General features: G+C 42.8%; 1 protein-coding gene across 2 annotated transcripts; it reads left to right on the top strand.

Annotated features, from left to right (window-relative positions):
- Positions 1 to 2,780: 2,780 nt before the first annotated feature.
- LOC100957117 (HLA class II histocompatibility antigen, DRB1-1 beta chain) lies at positions 2,781 to 13,191 on the top strand. 2 transcript variants are annotated; one of them, XM_012804740.2, is made up of 7 exons: positions 2,781 to 2,951; positions 9,208 to 9,482; positions 10,532 to 10,537; positions 11,079 to 11,349; positions 11,973 to 12,083; positions 12,545 to 12,568; positions 12,864 to 13,191. In XM_012804740.2, the coding sequence occupies exons 1-7, from the start codon at positions 2,852 to 2,854 to the stop codon at positions 12,875 to 12,877; spliced, it is 801 nt and encodes a 266-aa protein (XP_012660194.1). In that variant the 5' UTR covers positions 2,781 to 2,851; the 3' UTR covers positions 12,878 to 13,191. The 2 variants fall into 2 exon arrangements, with proteins under 2 accessions (XP_012660194.1, XP_003789114.1); XM_003789066.3 differs by lacking the exon at positions 10,532 to 10,537 and having other exon boundaries at positions 9,208 to 9,477; positions 11,068 to 11,349.
- Positions 13,192 to 13,215: the final 24 nt, after the last annotated feature.

The following is a 13,215-nucleotide window of genomic DNA, read 5'->3' as shown; positions in this document are numbered from 1 at the left end:
CTGTGCTGAGAAATCTGAAATAATGATTGAGAGCAATGCATTGGATTTGGGAATTTTGAAGCCATTGTTATCTTTAATAAGAAAGAGATTTGTACAGAAGACAAAGGTGTCAATGCATAAGATAAATGCAAATTTTGTCATTTCCAGAGGAGGGTAACTGTAGTGATGAGGGGAATCTTTTGAAGGAACTAGAATTGTTATATACTGTCTGCCCCCAAATCATATAAAATTCTGCCATTCATTAAAAGAGTAGTCTTTTGATATGCATATTCATGAATTAAAGTGATAAAAATAATTTTAATGTAAGGGACATTATTCTCTTTAGAAATTGAATGGGAAGTAGTTATGATATAATGGGTGAGCTTGAGGAGTTTGGAATCACATGTAACTTGGTTCAGTGTGATTGAGTGGCCTTGCATCCTTGCAGAATTTACTTAATCTCCATCATTTTTACTCTCTCCATTTATAGGGAAGAAAATATATTTATCTCATTGGACTTATGTGAGAATTAAACAAAGATATGATGTATAGAAAGCCCTTAATACAATTCTGAGTAGAAAATAAAATGCTCAAAAATCACTCAATAATTTCAATCATTTATTGTAGCATGATGACTGTCCTGTTAATAGAAATAGGAAGGCACATAAAGAATGGCTGCTTATCATCATTGTGGTAGAATGTAATTAATGCAGAACTTCATGCATATACTTGTCCTTTAAAGTCCATCCTGAATCTGAGACATCACATATTAATCTACTGTGTAATATAATAATTATTTAAAAGTAGATTACATGTTTAAAATTGTAGGATTACATTGAACGATTAACTCATAGTTTTTTCTATAGCATTCTCTTTTGTGAACACTATGCAATTAACTCATTAGCAAAGTCTTCTTATATCTTTCCTTCAGATAAAAGGAGAGAAGGGCACAGCCTCAATAAAATGAGGAAAACATAATAAGAACCAGGATTAAGGGACTGAACACTTGCAAACATAAAATATTAATTATTTCAAAGCAGAGTTGTGTCAAAGGCTGACTTTGAGTCCTTTATCAAACTCTCAACTCCCTGCGATGAAGGTGTTCTTGGAGCCTCTGATTAGAGACGCAGGGAAAAGGAACTGCAGATGAGATGATTGATTTGAAGGGAGGTCGAGACTCGCTCAGGTCAGTGATCAGGCCTGACTTTACTGATTATCTTATATACTTTTAAACATTCAGTAAGAATTTAACACAGATACAAAGAAGTGAAGTAACATTAGGAAGCTACCATTAAGATTACAATTCAGTGTGAAGGCTGAGGAACACATATACAATTGATTTGTTTAGAGTAAAAACATAAAGGAGACTGACTGTTCTTGTGGCCCAAACCAAAACTAGAGATTATAATGTTAATGAAGGAAGAAGACAGAGAACAGGACATGTGTTCGAGCTTCCAGCTGTGACCCCGGCCTGATTCTCCTGATCTCTTCTTAAGAGAGTCTTTCTGCATATTTCTGCATATCTGCATATCTATAGGCAGGTGCAGAAGCTCGATCTTTGAAGAAATCTTTCTCAGAATCATTCTCCTGGGGGAGCACATTGAAGCGAACTGCCATGTCTGACCATGGGGTGCTTATCTCTACACTGCATATTTTTTTTTTTTTTTTTTTTGAGACAGAGCCTCAAGCTGTCCCCCTGGGTAGAGTGCCATGGCATCACAGCTCACAGCAATCTCCAACTCCTGGGCTCAAGCGAGTCTCCTGCCTCTGCCTCCCAAGTAGCTGGGACCACAGGCGCCCGCCACAACGCCCAGCTATTTTTTGGTTGCAGCCATTATTGTTGTTTGGCGGGTCCAGGCTGGGGATTTGAACCCGCCACCTTAGGTGTACATGGCTGGCGCCTTAGCCGGTTGAGCTATAGGCGCCGAGCCTACACTGCATATTTTGATTTGGACAGCTGGCCTTATCACATTGTTTGGTTAAGTACTACGCCAAGGTACCTTCAAGTTTCTGCATTCCACATATGTGGCTTCCTCTAAGACCCTTGCCTGTGTGTGTTCTGGAGTTGTCATCAAACTTGGTGAAAGCCTCAGGAGACAAACTTGAAAAACTGTTTACTCAGATTAAATTATTAACTACCATTCAATTTCCTTTAGTTTATCAGAGACCTCTCTACCTCTAAAGAGGTACCAAGTATATTCTCCAATTAACAGCCATAATTCTGTCATATCATCAGTTACCAGGGGATGCTGCTTCTTGAGCTATCCTCAGAATCACACCACTTTCCAGTATTAAAATATCTGAAAGATCACAGGGCCTTCATTTCAACTGTGTGAGGTTAAGTAATTTTTTCAAATATAAAACACTAAATTATGGTGTGATAAGGACCAGATTATAGGTCTCCTGACTTGCAGTCATGTTCCCTCCATCCCTTTTCTTCTACACACACACACACTTGTCTGAAGTGCGTGCATGTGTGTGTCTCAAAGTGGGAGATGATTGTTTCTACAAGGCTCAAACTTGTGAACACATCACTGACTAGCCACAGACTGGCTTACAATAGACTCATTTTACAATAGTAAAGTGTTTCAGATGGAACTAGATTAAACCTTTAAAGTACTAAATTAAAACAATCCTTTAATGAAGAAAAATCTAAGTTTCAGAAAGAGGCTCTTCATACAGAATCTCTGACTAGTAACTGCTGATGCTATTCACCTTTGATGCTGATTGGTTCTCTCCCACTGAGATTACCCAATCAAGGAGCAAAGAGATGAATACCTTGGTCTCTATGATTTGGGGTTTGGGTGGAGGATGGTCATAGTTCCTATTGAGTGAGACTTGCCTCTAGCATCTGTCCTTTCCTGTTCTCCTCATGGTGCGTCTGTGGTTCCCTGGGGGCTCCTGGATGGCAGCTCTGACAGTGGTACTGATGGTGCTGAGCCCTCCCCTCGCTTTGGCTAAGGACACACGGCGTAAGTGCCCACTTTGGATGCTGGGCTATTGGGGGTTGGGGAAGAAAGGGAGTTAACTTTGTCTCTGTGCCCAGGTCATGTTCCTTAAAAAATTGTGACATTTTCTTCAGGGACCACCTATCTTTATCATATGGTTCCCAAGTTATTTCCAAAACAAAAGGAGCCTGGCTACTTGCCTTTCCTATGAGACGTGTGTCTTCTCAAATCTTCAGTAAGACCTCTTCAGCCTGTATCACATTTCCTCAGGGTCTTGAGAAGTTTTAAAAATAATGCTGTTAAAATAAATTCCCTAAGTTATACTAGAAAAAAGGGAGGTTCCTCTGAAAATTGTATGGGTAGTCAAAAGCAATTCAGAGGGTGTATCCTGGAAGATCCTGTGTCATGTCTCTGACAGCATCTGTGGTGTTGGTGTCTCTCCCTGATGTATGAAAATGTATGTGTATCAAAGGCCTCTCCTATTGGCCCCTTTCATTTTTCCCCAAATGGCAATAACTCAAAAAATAGTCACATATTGACAATTTCATCTGAAATTTCAAACTATATGCCTTGAGTGAGGTTATAGAGAAAATGAGGTTTTAAGGTTTCATCCTATAGGGCTGAAAGTCAATAAGCAAGGTAAGTGAGTTTATTGTTCTACTGGTGTCTTATTCCAAATTTCACAAATTCAAGTTTACTCATCATGCTTTCTCTTTTCTATTACTAGTCATGTCTGGCTATCTCTACCTCCAGGACATAACATAGGACCATCTAGGAGAGAACCTATTTTCTCTATTTTTTCCCCTAGCTATGCCATCAGCATTACTGAAAATCCCTAAAGTTTTCATAGACTCTAAGTGCTATGAGATCCCTCAAAAGAGATGAAACTTATTTAAAAATTTTCTCTTCCCTAAAACACCATTTCCTCACCTGTGACTCTTCCTTCCACTTGAAGGAGGAGAAAGAGGAAGTTTGCCTGAATTTCTCACAGGGAGTGGAAGGGGTTTAGTGTGTCATCACAATAAAAGAGTGTTGGAGCTTGACCCCTTCTTGCTTTCTAAGATCCCCACAATGATCAATTCCCAGAACCCTAGGTTATTAATTTAGGCCCAAATATTTTTCTGAGCAACTGTTATGGTTAGGCTCTGTTCTAGGCTCAGAGAATTCTATTTAAATAAGATAGAAAAGGTTCTTGCTCTAATGGAACTTACCTATCAGAGAAGACAGAAAATAACCCAATAAATATTCAATAAAATAGAAAATTTCATACAGCATTACGTTCTCTGAAGAAAGATAACAGGGTGATGCGGGCAGAGAGTGTTGGATTCACCCAATTTCAGTTCAGGTGGTTAGTGAGTTCTCCCTAAAAAAGTTACATTTCCCTGAGATAAGAATACTGAGAAGACAGTCTTGTGAAATTGTAAGGGATAAGAGTTCCAGGGAGATGGAACAGGGGAAAGGCCAAAGTGAGGAAGATGTATACTGTGTTTAAGAGACAGAAAGAAAGCTGGAGGGGCTGATGTGTATCTAGCAAAGGGTTGAAGTGGCATGAGATGAAGGATGATGGCAAGGAAGCCACGAGCCTCATTGAAGTAGGCCCTGATGGCTCGGGCAAGAAATTTGAATTATAGTTAAACAGACCTAGGAAGCTACTGGGACATTACAAGGAAAGTCAATTTATACTCAATTAAAAAAATAATTGTATAGTTGGGGATTACAAGCAGACTTGTGGAGACTTTTTAGGAGCACAGCAGAATTCCCCAGCGAAGATAGGCTTGTGGCTTCATTTAGTGTAGTAGTGATAAGGACAGTGACAAAGATGAAGTGGACATATTCAGAGTAAGTTTTTGCATAACTTGTGAATGGATTAAATGTAAGTGGAGTATAAAATCAATCTCATTTCTATGGATTTTGTCTTAATAAATAGGTGGATGGTGATACTTTTTATTGATATAGGGAAGAATGTGGGAGGTGGTTAGCAATACATGCTTTGTTTAAGTTTGAGGTGATTTTTTTGACATTTATGTGAAGCCATTGGGAGATCAGTTGAATATAAGAGACTAGAGTTCAGGGTGAGGCCAGGGCTGGTGGTATGATGGCATCATCCACCCATGTACTGTGTTAAATTCCAGAAAAATATAATAGGTTACATAGGGAAATAGATTGTGTGTAGGAAAAGAGAAGAGGTTGGAGGGCCAAGCTAGTGGCCCAAAGGGCTGCAAAAAAGGAACTGACAAGGAGTCCCAGTGATGCTGAAGAAAAACCAAGAGAACATGATGTGTGCAAGTCAAGAAAAACAGATTTTTTTCAGGGCAAGTGAATGGCCAGTTGTGGTGAGTACCACTAAGTGGGTGAAGTGATAACATGAGAGAGAAGTGAGCACTGGGGTTGGTGGACTTGACATTTGCTGTCAATGCAGTATACAAGATGGAAACTGAATGGACTGTCTGTAGGGCAATTAGAAGTGAAGGCAGGATTACAGTTGACTCTTTTGAGTAGCTGGCCTCAGGAATGGAGTGTGCTCTGGGATCAGAAAGCCAGATGGTCCAGATGGTCCTAAAGGAAAAGAATAAAGAAGCTGAAGAGAAGTGGGTGGACTTGAGACATTGAGGCATTAGCAAGGAAGTGCTGCATGGCCCTTGGATACAGGGATGATGGGATATGCAAAAGGTCATTAATTCATACAGCCAATACTTATTAGTGACTTAGAAAATATCAGATGTTATTCAAGGTGATGAAAATGTGAGTATAGATTGCCATGTAAGTATATAGGATGCCAGCCACATGCACCCAGCATGGCAACTTTGAACCCAGCCCAGGCCAGATAAACAATGACAACAATAACAACAACAACAACAAAATAACAGGGTGTTGTGGTGGGCACCTGTAGTCCCAGCTACTTGGGAGGCTGAGGCAAGAGAATCACTTAAGCCCAAGAGTTTGAGGTTATTATAAGCTATGATGCCACGGCATTCTATGGAGGGCAACATAGTGAGACTCTGTCTCAAAAAAGAAAGAAAGAAAATGGAGTTATAAACAAAATAAATTTGATCTCTATTAGCATGGAATATTGCAGTGACTGTATACCAGACCTGTGAGTTTTGGTATGCACTTCCAATAACTATCTTATCTGTTGCACTTAAAAATAAACACATCTGCAGAATCTAAAATTCAAACGTGTAAGTAACTTACCCTGTTCACAAAGTTAGAGGTAGAAACAAGATTGCCATGTGAGTATATAGAAAGTCCCTCTTGTCTATGTCAGCCCATTCTTTTTGTGTTAGGTTTAGATATTGTATTGTTATATATAACCAATGTCTGGGCCCTTATGTGTTCAAAAAGATAATTAGTGATAAAATTAATAGAAGACAATTGTCAAATCATGGTATCATTTGCTTAAGGGGCTAAGAAACAGAAAGATAATGTAAGCTTGCATTTACAGGGATTATACAAATTAAAATGGAAATATACATTTGAGTGTATTGTGTGATCAGCACTAAGAAGAGTTACTACTTGCTTTTACACTTACTAATAATCTCATGAGAAATATGCTAATATTAAGTCCATTTTATAGATAAAGAAAAAAGTTCATGGTTGTGAAAAATTAACCTAAGTAGAAAAGGTCATGGCTAAATTCATATTTTCTGACTTTAGGGCCTGATATTCTAACTACCATTAGTGAATGAATGTGAATTCTACCAATAGAATTCCTGATGTTCAGATGTGCCAAGGTGTGTTTTAGGATATGAGAGAGATGCAAGGGATGCTAGTTCCAATATACAGGAAAAACCTTAATTCATTTTTCATTTATTATTTGAAAAGTTCCATATGGGTTCATGCTATGTGCAGACTGTCATGGGCTTGTGTTGAAGAACACAAAGAAGTATGAAATTCACTTTTTCTTCTGAGGTTTTGCTAGCAAGTTGGGTTAGTGCTATCAAATAAAATATAGGATGCCCAGTGAGATCTGAACTTCAGATAAACAATAATTTATTTGAAATGCAAATTAACAGAGCATCCATATTTTTATTTGCTAAATCTGGCAACTCTAAGTTGGGTACATGAGCATGTCACTCTAGTGACAGCAAGTTCACATATTTTTATTTTTTCATTTTCTCATCTGTGAAGAAGGTACCTAGAGAAGGCCTTGTCTGATCCAGGGAGCCCTCTTCTCTGCCATTACCTCCACAAAGTACAGGGCCCTGCTCATTTTTTGTAAACTGTTTCTATGAAAATGTCATTCTTAGTTTCTCCCCTTTTGAGGGGACTTGACTACAGAAATGAGAGATCTACATCTGGCCAAAGCTGGTAATTTGATGCCTACTTGTATTGCTGAGAGCAGGAGATTGAAAGTTAGAAAATGACTTAGTTGGGGCCTGGAACAGGAATAAAATGGCTGTGGCTGTAGTTTATCACTACAGATAAGTAATTAGCAGACCAGTGGCAGAGAAATTACGAAGGAAGATGATGGAAAAGATAAATTATATGACTTGATGACTGATTGGCAAGGCAAAGAAATCAACCTTGATTCTAAACAAATTTATTTTATTGGTAAAAATAGTTTTACCATGGGACCAGATTCTTTAAAAATGTAATTTTTATGTAGAAATAAGACTTTTAACAGATGTAAAACTGGCTGATTTTTTCATTGTAATTCTCAGAAGCTCCATAATTTCTTTTTTTGTTCGTTTGTTTGTTTGTTTGGCCAGGGCTGGGTTTGAACCTGCTACCTCCAGCATATGGGGTTGGCACCCTACTCCTTTAAGCCACAGGGTCCCCGCCAGCAGCTCCGTAATTCATGGCTTTTTCTGCACAGATCTTTCAGAGGGTTTACACCAGTGGTTCTCACAAGGGATAGTTACCTTCCTCCCTCCCTTCTTTCCTCTTTCCCCTTTTCCCTTCTCCCCTCCCCTGGGAAACTTTGGCACAGTCTAAAGCCATTGTCAGTTGTCACACCAGGGGTTTCTTCTGACATTTAATGAACAAAGGCCAGGGACAGGGGTAGACAGTTTCCTCCCCAACCAAAAATTATCTGGTTGGAAATGAGTTCTTGGTCATCACTATTAACTTTCACTAACTTGCCATTATAAGTCATAAGTAGTGCTGACTGGGGCAAGTATTTTCAGTATAATGCATCAGATTTCTGCAATAATTCTACATACTGTAATACTGATAATGCAAGATGGAGCAGAAGTGGGCGGAGGTGGGCATGGACATGTATTAATCTAACTTATTAATCACAGAGATTAACTGTCTCGCATTTGCACAGTTTGACTTAACATAAAGAAAAAATACAGAATGTGTACATATGCATTATTTACACATATACTGAAGCTACAAAAGCACATGTGGCCAATGAAAGCTCAGAGACACCTTTGACCCCTTCATCTTCAGGTCAGATTTGCCAAATGAGTCTTGGCACTAAATTTAAAAACCACCGTTGGTTTTTAAAAAGCACCGTTGTCTGTGCTTTCTGGATTTAGAAAAACAAAAAGGGATTTGTAGACCTGTACTGGAATTATGGTTTCAGTGTCCTTCAACATTATCAGTTTAAAGCCAAGATGCTAACACCGCCCGCGGCTTTTTTCCTAAGCGCCCTCTTTTCCTCTTGCTGTGATTTCTTGGGTCTGATTTCACACCCTCCCCGCTCCCTCACCCCGCGCTTCCCCGAACTTTCTTCTTGTATTTGTTAGAAGCGCATCAATTCTCTCAGCTTCTGCTCGTGCTTCGCCCTCACCCGACACCGGCGTCCCCTCCGTGCCAACGCGCCCCGCTCTGTCCGCCACCCCCACCCCGTCCCCCACATCTTCCGGTCCCTCTTTCCGGAGCCCCTCTCGGACACCCGGACGCGACTCAGACAACCCCGCTATTCTGTCACCCACCACCGATTTCTCCTTTGCCGTCCCTCAGTCCCAAGGGATTGTACTGTCACTGTGACCCCGCAGCAGCTAAAATGGCGGGGGCCGGGGGTTGATTCGGGGGACCCGACACGCTCCAGGGCTGAGCGGGACTGGGGGGGTTTGGGAACCGGGAGGAGGACGGGGCGGGGCGGCGGTTTGGGGGCGAAGGCGCGCCGATCCCCCACAGCTCAAGGTCACATTCCGGGTCGGGTGGGTTCCCCCTGTCCCCGTCGCTCGGCCCGGCAGAGGGGACAGGAGCCCGCAGGACCCCGAGCCCGTCCTGGCGCCCCCACCCCGCCCCAAGGGCCGGGACCGCTGGGGTAGCTGTCGGCGTCTTCTCAGGAGGCCGCCGCGTGACCGGGTTCTTCCTGTCCCCACAGCGCGTTTCTTGGTGCAGTTTAAGGGTGAGTGCCATTTCCACAACGGGACCGAGAAGGTGCGGTTACTGGTCAGAAACATCTACAACCGGGAGGAGTACGCGCGCTTCGACAGCGACGTGGGGAAGTACCGGGCGGTGACGGAGCTGGGGCGGCCGGACGCCGAGTACTGGAACAGCCAGAAGGACGTCCTGGAGCAGAAGCGGGCCGAGGTGGACACGGTGTGCAGGCACAACTACGAGATCTTCGACCGCTTCCTGGTGCCCCGGCGAGGTGAGCGCGGGGTGTGTGAGAGACGGAGGGAGAGTGCGGGAGAGCGAGAGTCAGCTTTGGGCGCCTCCTGTGAGCGGCTGGGGTGCGGGGAGGCAGGAGGGTCGGGGCTGCTCCTGATGGACCCGGCGGGAGTAGTGACGGGAGGTGGCGGCGGTGGGAGGCCGGAGGGGACCTTGACTGTGGGGGCCCTGAGAGAAACCGGCGAGGGAAACGTGACGTACCCGGGGTTGGGCTGAGTATTCAAAGGAGAAGAGTTGGGGTGACGCGAGGAGGCTGATCTGGGCCAGACTGTCCGCACACGCCCTTCATAGCCCTGACACCCCCGAAATGAAGGGGTGCAGAGTCTGTGTGAGCAGGTGGTTCACGGAAGGTGTTAGACTAATTTTCACAGTGAGGAGACTCCTGAGACAACTGTGACCTTTCTGAAGCTTCTTTCAGTTCTAAATTCTTCCTGTTTTTTTCCTAGTGTATACATTTTTATAGACTGTAGTTGAAATTATTGGGGATCTAGCAATTGGAATTACAATTTGTTCAACATACTGTTACCATTTTGTAGCAATGCTAACAGTATTTATGTAGTTACATATTATTACTTCATAGAATTCTGACACAACGTGGCTCACATTCCCTTTTGTTGATTTTTTACAACGTTGCCTAACAGTTGAAAATTTATCTTTTTAATTTATACTTCTTTGATTTCTAAGGCTCTTGAACATTTTGCATACATGTTTCTTAGAGCAATAATTACAATCAGTCAATATATATGCAAAAATAATAGCTCTAATAATAATGATGCTTATCTAACAATGGAGACAGGTTGATCAGCTGAATATAAATATAACAACTTTTTTTTAACTGAATGCCTTTCCTTACTCCTTTCTCTCTCTTTTAGGACTCATGCTTTTCTAAAGGCTCAGTTCACAAAGAGAGCATCACTTCTTTCTATTCCTCCTTCCTGGAGGTAGAACCATTTCTGTGGTGTTCTAAGGTGTGAGCACATGGAGGTAGCACTCCTAAAGTTTCATACTCCATGTCCCCATCTCCCCTACCCTGTCCCACAGTCTATCCATACTGCTTTCTCTCATAGTAAACAAGCACAATAGCTAACATAAGTGCAGTTGAAGGCTGCACTTAGTCTATGTTTTATATATTCTAGGTGCATTGATCCTCAATAATCCCATGAGAGAAATTAGTATTATTAGCCTTCATTAGCGCTGACAAAGTTGAGGCACAGAAGAATTGAGAAACTTCCCCAGGATCAACCAGTAGGAGCCTGGATCTGAACCAGGCAGCCTGGCTCTGGGAATCACACTGTTAATTAATACACTATATGCTTTGCAAAGATTTTCAAGTCAATAATAACAGTTTCAAGCTATGAACAAAACAAACACAATTTTCCTCAACATCTCTGACATCTAATAAGTCCCTGCTGTAGAGATCAAATTCAAGTCTCATGACATTGTTAGATCACATGGTAGCTTTGCTGGAAGCCTGCCTGTGACCAAAGCCTGGGTTTGGAGAGAGGCAGAAACAGCCAACCAGGGAGACTCACCATGTCTTCCTCACTTATCCCTCTACCTTTTCTCCTAGGGGAGCCTAAGGTGACTGTGTATCCTGCAAAGACCCAGCCCCTGCAGCACCACAACCTCCTGGTCTGCTCTGTGCATGGTTTCTACCCAGGCAAGATTGAAGTCAAGTGGTTCCGGAATGACCAGGAAGAGAAGGCTGGGGTGGTCTCCACAGGCCTGATTCAGAATGGAGACTGGACCTTCCAGACCCTGGTGATGCTTGAAATAGTTCCTCAGAGTGGAGAGGTTTACACCTGCCAAGTGGAGCATCCGAGCCTGATGAATCCTGTCACAGTGGAATGGAGTGAGCAACTTCCTAACCTCATAGTTTTTTTATCCACCAAGAAGGGTCTTTGCTTATCCCTGTTTCTCCACTCCCACATCTTATTTTCATTTGTTCTTTGCTTTCCTCTCCTTTAGCACAGGTCACTGGGGGAGCTCTGTGGTAGTTTCCAGACACTACTTATACATCCTGGGGAAGTAATCTTGTCTGTCAGGCAAGATGTCACAGGTAGTGGTCACCCTCTTGGCCCTGGGGCTGGCATGTTGCTCTGAGTTGTTCCTGGAGATCTGAGAAGAGGAGCAATGTAGGGGCTTCCTCATGGAAGGGGAATCCAGTCTCAGCTCTGCCTCTTATTAGCTCTGTCACTCTAGATGAGTTGTTTGAACTCACTGAATCCTGGGCTATTTCTTTGTCAGATGTTGAAGTCATGCTTCAGGGCAGGGCAGTAATGTTTGAATGAGTTCAATGCCTGAACCTTGTAGCTACTGAGTAGGATTTTGAAATCTCTTTTCCAGAAATGAACAAGTATTTTGGTTCTTCCAAAGCAAACTTCTTCCCCCATTCTCAAAGCTCTGAATCACAGGGTCTCAATTAGAGAAGTTGGATTGGGGATAAAAATCACTAACCCTGGCTTCTTCTCTCAGGAGCACAGTCTGAATCTGCACAGAGCAAGATGCTGAGTGGAGTCGGGGGGTTTGTTCTGGGTCTGCTCTTCCTTGGGGCAGGACTGTTCATCTACTTCAGGAATCAGAAAGGTGAGGAACCTGCTGTAGCTGAGTCTCTCCAAGGGCTTTTCTGGAGGAAGAAATAAGGGTTTGCTGAGGCTGGTTCCCAGTGGATCAGTGGCCTGGTACAAAGCCTTTCTTTCCACAGTTGAGCTCAGATTTCCTGGAAATCCTAAAATTAGCAAATCCTGGTTACTATGTCAAAGCATAAGGGCTCATGGCCAGCAGAGATGTGAGAAAGGTTAATGTGTGGAGATCCGGGGGGCAGATGAAAGGAGAACCACAAAGGCTAATGACATTACACAGGGTCTGTGTGACAGACGCTTCATGAGTCACAAGCTCTCAGTTTCTGCTCCCCTCTCAGCCCTCCCTGGTGTGGGTTGTGTTATTAGAGAAATCTCACGTGGGAGATCTGGGACTGGGGACATTGTATTTGGGGACAAATTTGATTCCCTATTTTTTAAGTATGTACCTTTCCCTCTCTTTCCCAGGACACTCTGGACTTCAGCCAACAGGTAATGCCCTTTAATTCTTATTTAGAGACAGATTCGGTTTCTTTAGAACAATGGTAAAGGTGACAAGACACGAGACAAGTAATGGGAAACAGTTCGGATCTGAATTTCTTCTCAGGCAGCTCACAGTAAAGCTGCTCTCCGCTTAATGAAAGTCCTGTGCTCTGAGGTAGCACTTGCTCAGGAAGACTTAATATTATTTTTTTCTTCCTGTGGTTCTCTCACATGAGGCCCTGCAAGAGGGGAAAGGAAGCTATTAGTAGAGCCTGAAAACAACACTCTCCTCTGTCTCCTGCAGGACTCCTGAGCTGAAGTGAAGATGGTGACACTCAGGGAGGAAACTTCTGTTCCAGCTTCGCAGCATGAAAAGGTTTCCTGCTTGGCTTCTGTTCTTCCTCACAGACAGTGCTTTCTCAGGACTTTGTTTGCTCCTGTTTAGAGACCCTGCAGACCAATGTCCTCCCTGATGACTCCTCAGCCCATGCCCTTGGCCTGGAAGTCCCAGTATTAGCTCAGCACCTTATCACCATTCTTTCCCATCCCCTTTGTACCCAGCCCTGTTGCCTCCCATGCAACTGCAGTGACCTTATGTCAAATTACTTTATTAAATTTTTCTCAAATAAACATTGAGTGAAAAATTATGTGCCTCA

The sequence above is a fragment of the Otolemur garnettii genome, unplaced genomic scaffold, assembly GCF_000181295.1.
Source record: "Otolemur garnettii isolate 467f Iridium unplaced genomic scaffold, OtoGar3 scaffold00031, whole genome shotgun sequence".
Classification (NCBI taxonomy): Eukaryota; Metazoa; Chordata; class Mammalia; order Primates; family Galagidae; genus Otolemur; species Otolemur garnettii.
The sequence above is the reverse complement of the archived record's forward strand: the minus strand, read 5'-3'. Positions and strand labels throughout refer to the sequence as shown.